Source organism: Populus alba, chromosome 6 (genome assembly GCF_005239225.2).
Source record: "Populus alba chromosome 6, ASM523922v2, whole genome shotgun sequence".
NCBI lineage: Eukaryota > Viridiplantae > Streptophyta > Magnoliopsida > Malpighiales > Salicaceae > Populus > Populus alba.
In genome coordinates, this window is record NC_133289.1 from 18,240,241 (window position 1) to 18,258,335 (window position 18,095).

At 32.6% G+C, this 18,095-nt stretch overlaps 2 protein-coding genes across 2 annotated transcripts; both read right to left on the minus strand.

The window, feature by feature from the left end:
• LOC118043919 (histone-lysine N-methyltransferase ATXR4) lies at positions 1–5,072 on the minus strand. Its single transcript, XM_035052039.2, has 7 exons — positions 4,621–5,072; positions 4,171–4,226; positions 3,613–3,739; positions 1,863–1,932; positions 1,595–1,774; positions 1,195–1,266; positions 1–280 (listed from the first exon to the last, which is right to left on the minus strand). The coding sequence occupies exons 1-7, from the start codon at positions 4,975–4,977 to the stop codon at positions 162–164; spliced, it is 981 nt and encodes a 326-aa protein (XP_034907930.1). The 5' UTR covers positions 4,978–5,072; the 3' UTR covers positions 1–161.
• A 376-nt stretch (positions 5,073–5,448) lies between these two features.
• On the minus strand, positions 5,449–8,959 carry LOC118043920 (uncharacterized). The gene is made up of 3 exons (XM_035052040.2): positions 8,562–8,959; positions 7,360–7,698; positions 5,449–6,308 (listed from the first exon to the last, which is right to left on the minus strand). Exons 1-3 carry the CDS (start codon positions 8,775–8,777, stop codon positions 5,781–5,783), a joined length of 1,083 nt encoding a protein of 360 aa, XP_034907931.1. The 5' UTR covers positions 8,778–8,959; the 3' UTR covers positions 5,449–5,780.
• Between the last annotated feature and the right edge of the window lie 9,136 nt (positions 8,960–18,095).

Sequence of the window (18,095 nt, forward strand, 5' to 3'; positions counted from 1 at the left end):
TGCAAGTAAAACAGGACAGGAAAGTTTTATTTTTAATTCTTTCTCGGGTACACTGGTAAGAAAAGAAATAATCTCTCCCTTTGTAAACCATCTTAAAAATGATCAAACAAGCATGCCGTCATCACGTCAACATCTTTCTCTTGCAAAAGCATGGCATTTCATTAATCCCCTGACAAACACCGAAGGCAATTGCACTTGAAACCAAACCCTTGGAGCAAGAAAGATTGCCGAGCATCATGATCCATACTTGCATCTATATAACAGATCCGGAGCTCTTCATCTGCAACATACCAACAGAAGCTATAAGTCATTTTAACGTTCACATGACAAAGTTTGCCGGATTTTCCCACAACCAGGCAAGCCCAACCCACAAATTGCAGTCGTGTAACTGCTCAAAGTAAGCACACGACTAGCTACCAAAAGTCGTTTTGGGAGTAGAGACAAAACAATAGTTGCACAAAACAAGCTTCACATAAACTCAAAGGTGTAAAATGATTTCTCGACTTCCTTGTTACATCTCAAGCATCCATTTTTACAAACCAGTAATGCTTAACCATGCTAATTAGGGGTGTTAATAAAAACTGATCAACTGGAAAACAGAGTAAACCAAAAACACCGAACCAAGAGGAAAAACCAAAAAAACCGTTAAAAACCCACTCGGTTTGGTTTGGTTTCGGTTTTAAAAACGGAAACCGTTAAACCGGACCAGACAAAAAGAGCCTAATATCTCCAAGAAAAAAACGGGCGTATATATATTAAATACTTAACCAGTTAACCTAAACCCAAAATTATCCCCCATTTCACTTAACAAAACAGCCACCAACACTCTCCCTAGCCTACCATCTCTCTCGTTCTTCCTTTTGCTCCCCAAAACTTGAAACTCTATTCATCTGCATCTGCCATATCTCTCTTGTTCTTCACCAATGTACAAAGTTTTTAAATCCATTGAAACCATTCGACTGTAAGCAACTTCTCTCCCTGACTTCACAGTGGCTACAGCCCTAGTGCTAACAGCCTTCATAAGTAGTGGAGATCTAATAAAAAAGACTAGTAAGACAATTATAGTGATTCCCAACTCTAATATCTGAAACCGATAGTCAGAATATTTGACATTCAAGGAAATCAAATTAAAAAATTACTACTTATAGAGGGGGGAAAGGACAACAAATTAAAACTACACTTCATTAGACAAACCTTCCTCAACATCACAAAGGGCCTTCAACTGTGCATCTGCATTGTCTATCCATACAATGTGTGCATTGGGATCTGCAATAAATAATTGATAGATTAGTTCGATGAATTCCAGGCATGGTCCATGGCAGATGTGTTAGGATTGAATGCAAAGCCAATTGAAAAAATCCTGGTAAGTTCAGTAGGGTGGACAGACTACGTTTATTAATTCCTTGTTAAAGATCAATATGATTTTCCGATCAATGACTGAAATTTCAAGATTTGAGAAAAGATTGACTATGCATAGTCATGCTTCAACAAAAACTCCAGTTACCAACAGCATGAATTTATCAGAAACAAATAATAAATGAACTATTCCTTTATAATATACCCCAGCATTATGTCAAGGAAAGGGTGAACTTACCACAATCATGATTGTATAAGGATGGAAGCATGTACACAGCATTTCCAACAGCAGCTTCAGCTTCTATACAGGCTGCAGCTGATGATAGAAGATCCTCATATGATCCTACTGCCAATTCAATACGAAATGCATTTATGCGAATTCGTGCCAGTACACTGTTGTACCATTCCTTGGTGAGGACTTATAATGTCAAAGACAAATTCTCATTCAAAAACAGTAAGCACAGTGCAATTTAAATTAAAAGGTAATGATAAACTATCCAGGATACAAGCCATCTGTTCATCTGAAATATTTGCCATAGCAAAACCACTCTTCAGCAAACCATAGCCCTCTTCCATCTGTAAAATGTTCATATATTATAATAATCTTCGCACAACTGAATTGTAGCTATACCATCAAGAAAGAGGACAGCAAAACATATCAATCTATTATGAGCCAAAAATCATATTCCGATTAAAAGATCATACGAGCAGGGACTTAGGTTCTGTACTAGACAATAACTTCAAAAGCGAGACAATGGGCTTTCTCAAAAGACTGTCAACAGTAACATAACATTTTCAGTTAAGAGACCAAAAAATGACTAGCCTGCTCAAAGATTTGAGAAGGCTAGAATGGAGATTGAAAAATATATGATTGATAAAGCTAACACGTTTTTCAACTCTCTCAAATAAGGCCAATAAAAATGAGCGGGTAAAAGCACTCCATCAAGTTAACAACAAATCCTCTATTCATTACTACAAATATTGCATGCATTGATCAGCAAAGCAGAAAGGAGTGGAGGAGAATTTCCCTATGAAACCCAGACAAGAGAATAGAGAAAGGAATTTGATATAAACAAAGTCACGTCCGAATTTGACCTTAAAATATTTGCTGACTAGTTTTGCAAGATCAAGCATATCTCTATCTCTCAAACTGTATATCAGAACAAGCTGAAATTTTATAGGAAGATACTACACACATGAAACTATATTTTGATAAATTTTTAGGTCAAATAGAATTCAACAACATATTATTCAGAGAGTTGAAGTTACTAGACAAATCTTGTCAAATCAGTCACTAGGCCTTTGTGTGTTGTTTGGGACATATACAGATCTACAAGTGGAATGTTGTTGCGATTCAAGTTGAGCTGTAAACTAGACATCTCAAGTTTACCAACTACTTAAGGTAGGTCCAATAATTCATCCAGACAATAGAGAACAATGTTTTTGAAATCAGAATTGAAAATCTGCCAAGAACGTGCAAAAATTGAAGATTCAAGCTACATGGAAGAATTTTGGCAAGAAGACTTTTTTTTTTATTATCCAATTTTTTTTATTTTTTTTATTTAACATTGAATAATTTTTTTTTTTTGAATTTGGGTTTGTTCTAGCTCATTAGACATTGTTTAGGGGTTTATTTCATTATTGGACTTATGTTAGTTGAATACTAGTTTAGGCCTATTAGCTTGCAACCCAAAAGGGGTCCACTAGATTAGTTAGAAGCGACTATATTATGTTTTTTTTAGCTGCAAATTTAAGTAGCAAGTTGGAGAATAAACGAGAGTTTTCTTTTTTTTTGTTCGCGGCAAAACAACCTTTCTTTGTAGAGACAAAGATCGTACATAGACTTATCAAAGATTAACTGGTTTCGTGATGTCATTCACATGCTTAGGGTTCTTAAATATAGAGTTATCCCTGGATCAAAATCTTTTTCCAATACCTTTGGTTCTTAGGTATAGAGTTACCTTTGGATTAAGGTTCTATCAAACCTGGTTTTTCGGCTTTCCGGGTTGTTATCTACTTCGTTGGGGGTTGCTTGACTACATGATCAAGAAATCCGCGTCACAATTTTTTTTGGAAGAGAAAAAAGGTGTGGCAAACATTCTCTGTCATAGCAACAAGAATAGTGAATTTTTCAAGCTCAAACCATATCAAGTGGCATATAAAATGCCATTATTTGTGCTGCATTATTTCAACCTATAACACCTTATCCAGCATATTTGTGGTATCACAAATAAAAGGTTCGTGTAAAGTCGTCACCTCTAAAACCATCTCATGAGATAAATTAGATGGTTGAAGTATGTCAAGACTTTCAGCAGATGCAGCTCCTGATATAACCATGCAAGCCAACCGCTTTACAAGAAGTGGATACTTTAGACCTTTGTTCCTACATGATGACAGAATCAAAGAGTAAGAATACAAGACAAAAAAAAATGCCCTACAAGTCAAATCCTTGGAAGATAAGTACTGCATTTCATTTCTGTTTTCCCTGCAACAAAAGAGCAACTGTGGAAAGAGCTAATAAAAGGAGCTGGAACCTGAAAGCTCTCTGATATAACATTCTTTTACACAAGAAGGTAAGAGGAGGAACGAGTACAATTAAAGAATATCTGGCTCTGCAATGATTAAATAAATGATCTTTTGTTCTCGATGCCACTGAGTAAATCGCTAAATCTCATAATAGACTGTAGTATAGTAGAGCACGACGTTAGAAATTAGGCTTACATTAATGCTATTAGTTAAAGAAATCAAGATGAGATCAAGGCATCATCAAGATACAAAGAAGTCAAATGAAATGGGTTTGAGAAACCTTCATACCGACAATAGTCATCAAAAGCTAACCAATCTGCTTTCGTCTCAACTTCATAAAACACCTGAAAAAGTTGTGAGAAACTGAAATTTAGTTTATGAAATCCAGTCCTTGGCCAGGAAACATCCAATAAAAAATCATAGCAAAGAAAGCCCCAAAACGGAAGCAACTTCTCAACAGTACAAATGTGTGTGTGTGTGTGACCCACGTTTGTTTAAAATCATAATTCAACCTCTTAAGCTGAATTGCACTTATTATCTGCAAATAGAACTAGTAAAACGCACCCAGTTAACTAAAATATGGTCTACATTAATCACGCATCAAATTTGAGCTATTTCTCATGCCAAGCCAATAAACCAACTTTGTCTCTTAATCAAAATGTCAAACAGGTTATGGGTATTTTACTGCTTGACCAATATCGGTTGCCTATTTAACGAAAACTGCAACTCCCGTTATACCTTGGCATTCTCTTTACACTCTTGACTGCAAAAGGCAACCCCCTTTCCATGAAACTCGGTCGAAGTTAACTTCTTGAGGCAAAAATAACAGACAGTGTTAATAGTTGAAAGAGAAGGATGCGCCAAAATAGGTTTTGCAGTGTGTATGAGATCTCCAGCACCGATTTTCCTAGTGGAAAACACGCCTCGACCAGCTGACTCAGTGAGTGCAACTCGAATCGGAGGCGGATCGGGTCGGGAAGGCCTGTTGTAATCTTCTGTGGTGGTGGAGAAGGGAAGTGTGGAATGTTGGGATCTTGGGAAATGTGGGGTTTTGAAGCGGGAAAGGTAACGGCTATAACGGACTAAATGGGACATTTTGGTTCAATGGGACTTCTATCTTATGTTATCTCTCTTCTTGTCTTCTATACACAAACATGGCATGGGACTGCGAGTACCAACCATGCATTTGAATTTTTTTTTTTTAAATTATTTTATATATAATTTTAATGTATGTTAATATTAAAAATAGATTTTAAAAAATAAAAAATATATTATTTACTATTGTTTTAAACGATGATATTCTATATTTCTAGAACCATCTTAGGAAAAAAATTAGAAAAAAGGTGAGAAAAAAAATTACTGAATTCATATCTTAAGTCCTTGACAATAATATCTTTATATATACAATATATCAACATTACTCCTTTTCTTTTTCAATATAGCATATGTCATCTTGTAACTCTTTTTTTTTTAAAAAAAAGAAAAAAAAAATAGCTGCAGCTTGAAAGAAAAATATGGGAAAGTAGCATGAAAAAATTTATAGCCAGAAAAAAATGCTAGCACAGCTAGAAAGAAAATACTGTTAGGATCCATTGATTAAGGATATAAAAGCTCAATTACAATTCAAAGGATCGAGGACTCTCCATCGAGCAAATATGTACACAATTTTGGTGTGAATTGAGAGTCTGCATGAGAAAAATATTCATTACCAGTAGATGCAGAAGTCTCCTTTCAAGGAAACAAAAGGAGCTTAGAGTATGCTACATAATATGCATATTCACACAGATTAAAGATCATCTCTATACTAGTCATAGTTAAAAAGTGTATTTATATTATATATATGTATATATAAAGCACACTTGCACGGGTATTTAGCTCCGTCGTGCCCCAGAAGATGATCATCGATGCAACGGTGATCTCCAATCAAGATTCTCCTCTGGATAGTCCTTTTGCATTTCTTCGGGAGGGATGAAGCAGTCCATGGAGAGTCCAGGCACGTTGAATGCAAGATCATCGATTGTCCATGTCTCCTCCATTCGTGTGATCGAAAGACCTGACTTCAAGCTGTCCCCAAACCTTGTGATCATCACACTTGATTGACCGCCGTGTGCTATCATCACACCCTCCACTGTCCGATAGTCTTCGATTTTTGTTGCCATCGTGGTTTCCCAATATGTGGGGTAGGTTCCCGGAGACTGAATTCTGGTTAAGTAGGAGTCTTCTAGATGCACCAGCAGGCCACTTCTTTGGCTAAAGTAGCCAAATATTATGTGCTTGATCATCTCTGCTGTGCTGTCGCTTCGAGCAGCCAAGTCTGTTTGATCAGCAGACAACTTCAGAACGAAACAATCTGTGCCTGAGACACACTTTTCTCCCATGTATTGTGCCGGAGAGAACACAGCTGATATTGCCATGGGATCGAGTCCCTGCATAAATTATTCCATCTTGAACATTAACAACTTGAGATTTTTATGGTGCTCCATGTATTCGTACGTACTGTGTTTTAATCACCTCTGCAAGTACTGCTTTAATTTTTTACTCCACAGGGTTGAAAGCCAAGAATATTTTCAAAATGGTAACAATCAACAATATGAAACTCATGAACAGTTCAAAACTGTCTCACCCATTCAATAATCTACTCCAAGTTCATTGTCAAAAAAAACTAAAAATCTGCTCCGAGCTACACTCAAACCTCATGCAAAGGGTCATTACCTGTAAAATGGTGTCTCAAAGAGCTACGAGGAGGAATTATGAAGACAGCCCAAAACTTTATGCATTTACTTAACAATGTTAAAATTAATAAATGAAACACATTTCTTTTCAATCCCAGAAAAATGAGGGGTGCTTTTTAATGTTACCATGATGGTCTCAAATGATCACATGTAGAGTAGCTTTTGATGCCTGTGCCTAGAGCATCACTGTCAAAAACTACCGCTGTCTATCTCCATTAAATAGCTAGCATTGGTTTCTTTTCTGACAAATATGATTCAACTGACTCCATTATTTGACAAAGGGGAACCAAGACCCGGCATCTTGGGGGTGGTTGGATCTTGATTCAGGTAAAATGAGGTGTGAAATTGAACAGGGACCACCTATAGCACCTAGTCGCATAGGTGAAGCACATGAACAGGCACGTAATCTCAGATAGCTCCCACATGATCAGAGTAAAAAAAATCACAGTGGAGACCAACCAACCAATCTGAGCTTCTTAGATAGTAAACTCAAGCAACACATAAAGTCGGTTTACTCTTTTTCATCTCAACTATTTATTCTGATTCTACTCTTTCTATTTAGTCACTGGCCAAGATCCAAAGTTAGATCACTCATTATTAATTGAATAAGACAAGAGTGCATCAATAATTAATACTCCTATTTATTACTAGTAGCTACACATGCAAAGCAAAAATGAATTAACTGCAACAACCAAAACATGAAGTCATTAAAACCCAATTGGCATAATTAATCAGTACCACTTGCCTGAAGAGCTCGGCGTAGAGGCCGAACTCCGCCTTTAGCTGCATGAGAGCCAAGCCAAGGAGTGTGACGCCAAGCCACATTGCCATCGCTACCAGCAACAACTTTATGACCATCAACAACTAGCTCGATTAGCCACTTGTTAGGGGCCATTTGCCACATTACAAAGCACCCCTTTTCTGCAACTGTAGTGGCTCCAGCCATAGCTGAGCCACCAAGCTCGTCAACCATGGCCATTGTAACTTTTCCAGTAGCAAAAATGTTCTTCACTTCTCCTTGTAATTTCCGGCAACCGGTTGCTGCACTGAAGTGTTGTATAATGTATTGAGCTGAGGAGGACACCTGTTAATTAAACACGTGTTACGGTTGTTGCCAGTTAGTGTAAATCAGTAGTAATTATTAAGTTCATCTAATTTTTTACCAAACATAATCTTTTGCATTAAATGTTTTCCTTCAAAATACAAAAAAAAAAAAATCTATATGAACCCAAGTTCTTATATATATATATATAAAATTAAGTAGGAGCACAGTACTTTTCAGTTTTCACTCTCTATGGTCTTTAGTTTTTCTTGTGGTATTTATTTCAAAGAAAATTACTTCACCGCTCTCCTCTAGAACATCTTGTAACTAGTTAACTGTACCTCAAGTTCTAATGAAAAAGATTCAGACCCTCGTTCCAATCATTAATTTTTCGAATTGATAAGTTGACCCAGTAGAAGAACACCCTGATTATAATCTTAACCCTTTCGCTTTATACTTTTCCACATGTACTTGATAGCTATATTAATTACTTGACCCACAAAATGTTGGCCCTCGAGGTTTTTTCTTTTTCTCTTTTTATATATTCTTTAATTGGCCTGTTCCTTAGTGGGGGCTTTGAGGCATCTCAGTGGCGAGCCAGTGAGGCACTGATCACCCGAACTCAGAAAATGACCACAGATTGGTTACTTTCTTTCCTTCTTTTTTTGTTTTGGGCCTTACAACATTGGTTACCTTGGCTTAGAACTCCTAAGCAGCAAGAACAAAGCGAAAAACCTAAATACATTTTGACAAAAGTACAACAAATCTAGGAAAGGCAAATATCACTACATGTTCTTTGAAAATAGTGCACCAATAGATCAAAATGAGCTAACTTTATTTCCTTTTCAGCAAGAGAAAAGATCTAAAAACACATGCATTCATATGCATAGTACATAACAACGTACCTCATTGATGGGTAATTTAGAATGGATGGAGATAGGAAAGAGAGGGCATCCAAGAACACTTAGAAGAACTTTAAGGTCTGATTTTTTGTTGAAAACAAGATAGAAATGAGTCTTGAGCCAGTTTTTCCATGAGTAACCCTTCTTCTTTGAGCAGTTTGTGCTGTATTCTTCATCTTCGTTTATGGGTTCCTCTGATAACGGTGCAAGACGACTCATTTGCTCTCTTTCTTCTCGTTTGTTGAGAGAGAGGTGAGAGAGTGGTGGCTACTATGGAAATAGCAGTGGAGAGACGAGAGGAAGTGTACTTAAAGGGAGTCTTTCTTTGGGTTTCAACTTTATGCACACGCTGTTTCGGGGCGTGTTGCTCAATTCTTTTATTTAAGGTTCTTTCTTTTCTTTTCCCTTTCGGTGTTGTAAGAACACTTCATTAGAATATTTTCTTCACTCTTCTGTTCTTTATACGAAGAGGGTGCAAAAGTGCAAAGAATTAAGGAACTGCTTTTTAACCTGTAGAGTATTTTGTTGAAGTTGATCCTTCTTTTTTTCCTTCTTCAATCAAGCTTTTGCTTTTTGCTTACCTTTTTTTTTCATATATAAAAAATAATAAAAAAGGCATTCTCAAAAATATAGAACAATAAATTAAAGATATATATCAGTGTAAAAATATATTTTTAAAAATTGATAAAATAATATAGTTTGAATTCGTCATAATACCATATCATAATTCTAAATCGTGATATAGTACGAAATTAAACCTCAGCCTCCTTTCGATTATAACTTATTTATATGTTTTGTCTCGGAACCACAACAAGCACAAGTTGTGTTATCACGTTAAAATCTTTAATTTTATGTGCTGGTGCCTTAAATAGCTGGTTTCCCAAGGAAAAAGCACAAGGGGACACGTGGGCTCTTGCAAGAAAATTAAGATAGTGTTTAATTTTGTAGGGTATAGCTCAACTGGTTATAATTTAAATTTGTTCATTAAAGATCAAAAGTTTAAGTTTCATAAATCTTAAGTCCACCAAAGGTTTATATGGTTGTTAATTTTAGAGCTCGTGGAATTAGTTAAGGTGCACGTAAACTGGTCCGAACATCTATATTAATAATAATAAAAAATAGTGTTTAGGAGCGAGGCTAAATGCTACTGGGACATAAATTTAAATATTTTTTGTTTAATTATATTGTTTTAATTTGTTGATTTTAAAAGTAAAATTTTTATAAAATAATAATTATGAAATATGCAGGGGAGAAAAGGGAAACATGTAGGGAGATAGCTCTCAAAATAATTATGAAATGAATAGCTTCAAAGATTTCAAGAAGTTAGTTCATATTAATCCCTGTGGTTGTTTAATTTAATGTAATGCCTATTTTGTCTTTGCTAAGTAATAAACTAGTTTAATTACTAATAAACTTAACTGTGGTTTACATCCTATATAAATAAACTCTTCATCTTTATTTGTGATTATCACATTAATCCTTTTATAATGGTTTTATTTCTCTCACGGCACTTGATAATATATGTTAGGGTTGTTTGAAAGTATAATAATAATAATTTTTTAAAATATATATTTTTAAAAGTATATTAAAATAATATATTTTTAAAAAAATTATTTTTGATACCAATATGAAAAAAATTAATTTAGAATAAAAAATAAAATAAATAAATAATTTTAAAAAATATATTTTAAAATGTAAAAATAAACATGATAGATAATTAAGATTATATATTTCTCATTTGGTAGTGTGGTTGTGGTTACTTTTTAAATAAATTTTTTGTATAAAAATGCATGTTAATGATGTTTTTTTTTTTTTTTAAAAAAAAAAAATTATTTTTGATATTAGCACATTAAAATGATTTGAAAACACTAAAAATATATTAATTTAAAATATATAAAAAAATAAAAAATAAATTAATTTTTTAAAAAAATATTTTTAAAACATAAAAATAAATAGATCTTAATCGATTGAATTGCTTCACACGCAAGTAACACAAACTAGATTGGTTTGCTTCTGAAGGGAGTAAACGACATTAATCGGACCTGCATAGTTCGAGGAGATTAATCGATTTGATATTTGAATTATTAATCATAGAGGATCGGATTGGATCTGGTCGGATCTACCTGTGAATCGGGTTTGAAATTAACTAGTAAATGATCACAACTTTGAAGACAACTCGTTGTCGTTTTCGCTGTGGGACCTCTCAAAATCTCATCGTCATCATGATGTATTGGAAATCAGATGGGCATATAATATAGGTAGCTACAAACTGATTAATTGGCAAGGTAAGATTTTTTGGACCATCAGATATAATATTATATAACTTTTTTTATTGCATGAGTTCAAGTTCCAAGCAACAAGGACGTGTAGGCAAGCAGAGTTGAGTTTAGTGTGATAAATGCTAATGACACAAAAACTATTTATCGGATATGGAGTTAACAACACTGGAGTTTAGTGATACAATAACGTTTCTAAACATTCACGAGTTCTAAGTCTTATTATAATTAAAACCTCTAAAATTAGTCTGGGTAATTACATATTTCTCTTAATAATTCCAAATTTCTAATTAATTTTATTTTCAAGTCTAGATTTATTCGTTTGTCTCCACTTAAATATAATTAAATATATTTCCATCAACTTGAAAAATATAATTTAATTGGTCAAATTATATATTTATTTTTTAAAAATTATCAATTTAAATTTCACAAATCTCAAGATCATTAGAAGGTTTACATGGTTGTTAACTTCAGAATTTTATAAAATTAATCAAAATATATATACAAGTTAGCCCGGACACTCACGTTATATATATATATATATACACACACCTTCATCTTTATTTTGGTAAGTTCAAAATTTTAATTATTTTAAAAATTAATGATTTTAAGTATAAGTTAACAACAAGATTCATTAAGAAAATTTACCATATAACGATGTTAGCTGGTGGAAATATTAAGTATTAACTAACGAATTAAAAAAAAAAAAAAACTTGATTAATAAATTATTAAAAGTTGTAACACCTAAACGGGAAATAAAAAATATAGACACACAAATCGAAAAAATTAAAATTAAAAGTACAAGCATTCAATTAGAGACAGACTTAAAAATTCATGCACACGTGACAAATATATCATTGTTCAATCTAACAACCATGCCACACTAAAATAGATGGAACCTAGCAGAAATAATTGAATATAAAAAAAATATGAAAGTTCACACGCTTGAATAATAAAAATAAAAATAAAGATGTTTAAATAGAAAAAATTGAAAAGTTAGTGAACTAAAAATTGTTATTAAATTGGATATAATAGGAGTAGGGACTAAGTTGTTTCTTTCATTTATTTTTCCAGGATAATTTGCCAATTAGAGGAAAAATTATTAAATTTAGGCTAATTGATTTTCCTATCAAAGACATGGACATGAGTTAAATAAATTAATAAAAAAATGATTTAAATCAATCCATAAAAGTATCATTTATAAATTTTTTTTATTAAAATAAGATAAAACGTATTTTTTAAAGAAAATATCAAATTAAGTTTTGATTGAATTTTTTTAGATTAAATCAGTGTTCGGTTCAGTTTACATGCATCTGAAATTAATCGACCAATTAAATTATGCTTTTTAAAGTTAAGTTTTAATTGCATTGATTGAAGTATAGATGGCTCGTCAATTTAATTTTGTTGAATTGATTTTTTAAAACTTGGCTCTCTCAAGGCTTAAATCAGCCAAAATTCAAGTCGATTGTCTGGCATGCTCGGTTTAATAATCATGTTCAATGGACACAACATTCCTTTCTCTACTTTAAAATCTTCACCCAACTTCTTATGACTTTTGAACATTAAACTTCGATGTAGAAATCCGAATTCTAATTAAAAAAAATAAGAAATGACCCACGATTGGAACGAAAATTCATGCACACACACTACTCGATGTTATTATCTTGTTAAAAAACAGAGAAAACCTCAGATTAGCTCCTAAGTTGATACCAAATTATCAATTGAGTCTCAAAACAAACAATTTCACCAATCGCATCCCAAAAGTCTTAAAATATTGCTCCATTGGGTGCTTTTGTCTATATTTGGTATTTGTTTTCCGTCAAATTCCTATTAAAACGACACCTTATATTGCATTAAATAAGCATGTTGGATGGAAAATATTTATGCATAAACCTTGGCAAAATGACCGAACCTTGGCAAAATAACCAAACCAAGAAACATTTTATCTCTTTTTAAAAAATATATATATATTATCTCACTAAATATTTGGATTGACTCTTGTAATTGTATGTAAAGTATAGATTATGATACAAATATAGAGGAAAAGAAAGAAAAATAAAAACAAAAGAAACATATTCCATGTTTAATTTTATTATTCAGTCAGAAGTATTTAGACTTTAATATTAAAAAATAGAATTCTTACGAATCCAAGATAAACATGATCTAAATACGTGGAAAATGGTTTAGAAACCTTATTTAATATTTATATGAGCACGGGCGCGTGGGCATAGTAGAGAGGTGGATTCGGGGGGTCAAGAGAAGGGAGGAGCTTCAAAGGAAGGCAAGGCGGGCGGCTTGTCCACGTCAGTTTCCCATATGCAATTATAGCTTTTCTGGTGAGTTTGGTGCAAATTTAGGAACTCCATCGGTCGTATTGCTATTGTTTTTCATTTTGTTTGTAGGAACTCAAAATGCACATCCCAAATTCCTCTCCTATTCCAAGTGGAAATTTGAACTCTATTAGCAGCAAAAGGTATAACATAGAAGCCATAATCATAGACAATGCTCTATAGTTGCTCAAAAATTCATCAAAAATAATATCTTTTTTTATTTTTTAAAAATTATTTTTTAACACTGGTATATTAAAACCACCCAAAAATTAAAAAATAATAATTTAAAAAACACAAAAAAAAAAAATTGTTATAGAGATTTTGGTTATATCATAAATCACCTTGGCATATTTGTTAAACCCCATTTAGATAACTCAATCGAGTTGGATTTAGAATGTTTAGAAGTATGATTGTTATTATTTTTCACTCAGAAATATATCAAAATGATTCTAAAAATACCAAAAAATATTAAGTTGAAAAAAAAATAAAAAAAAACTTAAATATTTTAAAAACACTTTTGATACATAAAAATAAAGGGTTTATACTAGATTTGTGGCCACTGCCACGCCACAGGCCTTTTTTTTTTTTAGCATAAATAATGGATGTTCAAGATGCTACGTTAATTGCTCACTGGTGGTCATTAATTGAGTTTCTTGCTACCATTTATACAAGGATTAATTGCTGTTAATTAGTTGTTTTTTTTTATTACGGTAATTGCTTTTGCCCAGATTAATTTGCCGTGTCGAGTGTGCTTTGCTTTGAAACTTGCTCTCATTGAAATTAAGTTGGAAAAAATGTAGGTTTCTACTAAAACCTTTCTGATATGCAAATACATTTAATTAAAAATATGTTAAGGCAATTAGTGGGGTGATCTGATATATCATTAAAATATATTTTAGTATAATACATATTAATATGTATTAAAATATAAGATTGTATAATATTTTTTTTTTTGGAATTGAATACATAAATTTTATGTGAGTCTAACAAATCTGTCCTCACTATAGGAGTGAGATGTTTGTAGCAAATGAATATTTATGTGAAGGACTATATAAACTAAATGTTATGATTGCTATGCCAAAAAAAAAGGATTAATAAAATCTTCCCCCCCCCTGTTTACTTGATTGAGTCTTCTAAACTATTCCATAAACAAAAGTAATAAACCTCTAGATTTAATTCACACTAATATCTATTCATTTAAATTTATGAAAACTAGAGGTTGTAAAAAGATTTTTATTATTATTTTTATTATCGATAATCACACAAGATATTATTGTGTCTATTTACTAATAAGCAAAAACGAGACCTTAAAAGTATTTAAACATTTCAAAAAAACAAGGTAAAAAAATAATTTAACAAAAAATCAAGGTTATAAAAAGTGATATAAATAGGGAATATGATTTATTTTTGTTATTTTGAGAATGGTACGATCCATCAAACCATGGCTTCTCAAAAGTCTAACCAAAACTCATGACTCTTTGGTCCTCAATTTTACCAACATCTTATGTCTAACAACACACACTTATTTACACACACTTACACTCATTTTATCATATATTTAGTGGGCATTCCAAAACAATCACCATTTTACATATACTTTAACTATAACCAAACCTTCCCAAAATATCAATCACAACACAACAATTTTCAAGTATTTTTATTATTAATAATACATCAAAACAACACTATATAATCAAGTTTTCAAATCTCTTAAAATTTCCCCATAATGGTTGGCCTTGGATTTGCTAAAACCTTATTTATTTAGATCAATTTATTCCATAGTTTCATCCTAAATAACACTCAGTCCATGATTGTTAAAATCAATTTCTAACAATATATTCATTTCCTCAATTTTCTTCATGAACCCTAGAATTGAAGATTATGGGTTTTCTATTCTTTATATTATGTGACCCAATTCAAATCATTTACATGCATTCACATAACCCAACAACAATAGTAAATAGCTCAATCATCATTACCACACAAAATCCATTTAATCCCTAATCTAAAGAATTGGGGGCTTCCCAATTACTAATCAAAACCCAACTAGAAATTGAAATTTAATGGTTAGAAACATTTTATCACTATCAAAACACTAAATGGAGTGTGTATTTTTTTCTTCATTTTCTATGTCAGAAATAAAACTTTAATCCGGTTTTTAATATTAATATAATTTTATGCTAAAATTTAAATTTTGCGTATTATTTTATTTAATTAAATTATTATGATTTTTTAAACTAATCTATTGATAACTCCCATCCATAACCATCATAAAAATTCAATAAGAGTTTTCACCACTCTTGATCAAATTAGCGTGATTATATGTGGAGTTTATATTGGCAATTAATATTTTTCACGTGTAAAATCATTTATTATTTTATTTAGAATTCCACTATATTATTTTAATTGTCCAGCCTGCACGGAAACACATATCCCAAGCTAGTCCCAACTATTTACCATATTTATATTTACATATATCTAATCCAATCCAATTTAACTTTGGTGGTTGGATATATCAAAAGAAAACATGATGGTTTTTTTGGATAAAATATTTTTCTCGAAGAAGGTTCTGATAATTATCCTTAAATCATTAGCCAAATATACAACATGCTTGGATATATTTTTTTTTTTAATGTTTTTGGTTGGCTTGGGCTGGTTCTTATTTAGAAAGTTGTAAGATTAGGTTGGGTTGGATGTACATACTACATCTTGCTACAGACCCGACACGACACGTGCATGCCCCTTACTGCTCCTCTTTCCCAGGATTCTTTTTTAAGCGAAGATTAAACCTTAAAGTTATCCAGTTGTTTCGTTAGGGTTCCTTCTTCAAGTGGGTCGTAGCAATCTCCTTTGATGGCTAAGCTTCCATGATATCATTATCCATTATCCATTATCCAGGCTTAACATGAGCATCAAAGCATCGAAGCCCGTAATATTGTTCAGACCTTATGGGCCTTTTCATTGAAAATGAAAAGGAATGATCATTTATCTAATAATTGAAACAAAATGACCATTGAGAAAAACGAGGAGGAGGAGAAAGAAACCTTAAAGAATACTGCAAGGTAAGTTGCTTTGCCTCCGGACGGTCCCATGCAGATGCAGTTTGTCCTGAAGAAACAGTCCAATTAGTGACGAATATGCTGCCTGCATGTGCAAGTCTAGGGACGCCGATGACAACCCAATGTTTGCTTGCTACGGTGGTTGTATTCTAGCCATATTTGATATTTGAAGCGAGAACTAGTCTGTAGATGTTTTTTTATTCCACCCCTCGAAAGATGCTGTGCGTAGAAAACAGCCTGCTGTGGAGGCGACGACCAATGGGACCCATGAGGAACTCACTTTTTCAAGTAAACCACAACCTTATCCAACTTGTCTCAGCTCAAAAGGCTCAACCTTAATATTCTTATCCATCCACGGCATCTGCTACAGGTGCCATAGCCATCTTTTCACATGCAACTACAGATGGCCAGCCCTTATCCATGAACGCTCTAAATTATGTCCTAATAGTCAACTCCCCTCGCTGCTTCTGCATCGGTCTGCAAGTTATCTCATACCGTGGGTGAGACGGATAGATTAGAGATTTCCATTGGCAACGAACACAACTTTCTTCGCATGGGACCATCAAGTCTTGCAGTAAAACTCACGCTATTAAGTCTATCAATCAGCTCCTGTGTTTCTATCAGCCTAACAGACCGATTAAATGTTGTTTGCAGTGTATAAAACGTACTTACTGGTGTGTATGCGACTAAAAGTTCTCCTTTTTCTATTTTTCAAGAGTCGGGGAGCATATATATAGTCGTCCAATTCAATAAAATTAAGTTATATTTAGCAGGAAAAATGGACTTTCAAGAAGACTGTGTGAGCCATTGATTACTAAACCAAATCAATAAATAAATCAAAAGAACCAAGTTGAAAAAAATAATAAATTATAAACTTTAATTGAAGCATGAAATTAAAAACTAATAAAATTTTAACAAATAAGTTAAAGAAATTTTTTTTTTAAAAAATCAAAATAATAAAGACTAAAATTTAAATACTAAAAACATGATTGGGGTATACTTTTGAGAAGAGTAGAGAGAAAAGAAAAGAAAACACAACCACTATAGACAAACCGTCAATCCTTCATCGTCGTGCGTAATACCAAGATAAAAAGAACATGATGATGCTTCCAACAATATGATGAAATGACATATTTGGCCATTAGAAGGTGTTGCACATGCCAGCTAGCACTAGCACCTTCAACATGCTGGCGCAAATAGAGCTAGGCCAGTACTTTTTTTAAAAGGATGATAATTCCCCTTCATGGATGCCTTATTTTTTCTTGATTCAAAAGGTAAAGATGATTTTTTATTGTATTTAGAAAAACAAAAGGACATGAACACCCTTGGTCAATAGCTTTAATTTTATTTTTTTTTAGTGGTATTTCAATCATTTTACTATTTAAAATTTTTTATAAGACACGTATATCTTGCACAATCCTTTAATAACCAATGAGCCATGAAAAAAATATTGAATTATCCCCAATTCCAAGGGGTATAATTTTTTCTTTGAAGAGCAAGAAAGTAATTTCATTATAGCAAAAAATATTGTTTTGTGTCTGGGTGTATAATGGTTTCGTTATGCCTTTTAGAGTTTTGATCATACACAAATACTCTTTATGGAAATTCTTAAAACTTGTTCTAGTAAAAAGGTTAATTTATCCATCTTGTGTCATCAATTAACAAACAAACAAAACAAAATTGATTCCCATGATATTTATGATTTAATCCCATATTAAATAAAGATAAAGAAAATGCTAATAGAGGATTAGTTTAGTAATAAGTGAACTCCTCACAAAATGATTGCTTATAAGATTGAGAATTTAAATCTCACCTACTTCAGCTAATAGTTGGTGATGTCTATGTTCGCATATATGAGTGTAGCCTCTCTTG

What these genes read in the sequence shown, in the direction of transcription:
- LOC118043919 (XM_035052039.2), bottom strand. Translation starts at nt 4,977, where the DNA reads ATGTCCCATTTAGTCCGTTATAGCCGTTACCTTTCCCGCTTCAAAACC. An exon ending in TTCAGATGAACAGATGGCTT is followed by an intron (nt 1,775 to 1,862) that starts GTATCCTGGATA and finishes TGACATTATAAG; the next exon opens with TCCTCACCAAGGAATGGTAC. An exon ending in CCTTTGTGATGTTGAGGAAG is followed by an intron (nt 281 to 1,194) that starts GTTTGTCTAATG and finishes GGTATGTTGCAG; the next exon opens with ATGAAGAGCTCCGGATCTGT.
- LOC118043920 (XM_035052040.2), bottom strand. Translation starts at nt 8,777, where the DNA reads ATGAGTCGTCTTGCACCGTTATCAGAGGAACCCATAAACGAAGATGAA. An exon ending in CTAAATTACCCATCAATGAG is followed by an intron (nt 7,699 to 8,561) that starts GTACGTTGTTAT and finishes TTTAATTAACAG; the next exon opens with GTGTCCTCCTCAGCTCAATA. An exon ending in CTCTACGCCGAGCTCTTCAG is followed by an intron (nt 6,309 to 7,359) that starts GCAAGTGGTACT and finishes TAATTTATGCAG; the next exon opens with GGACTCGATCCCATGGCAAT.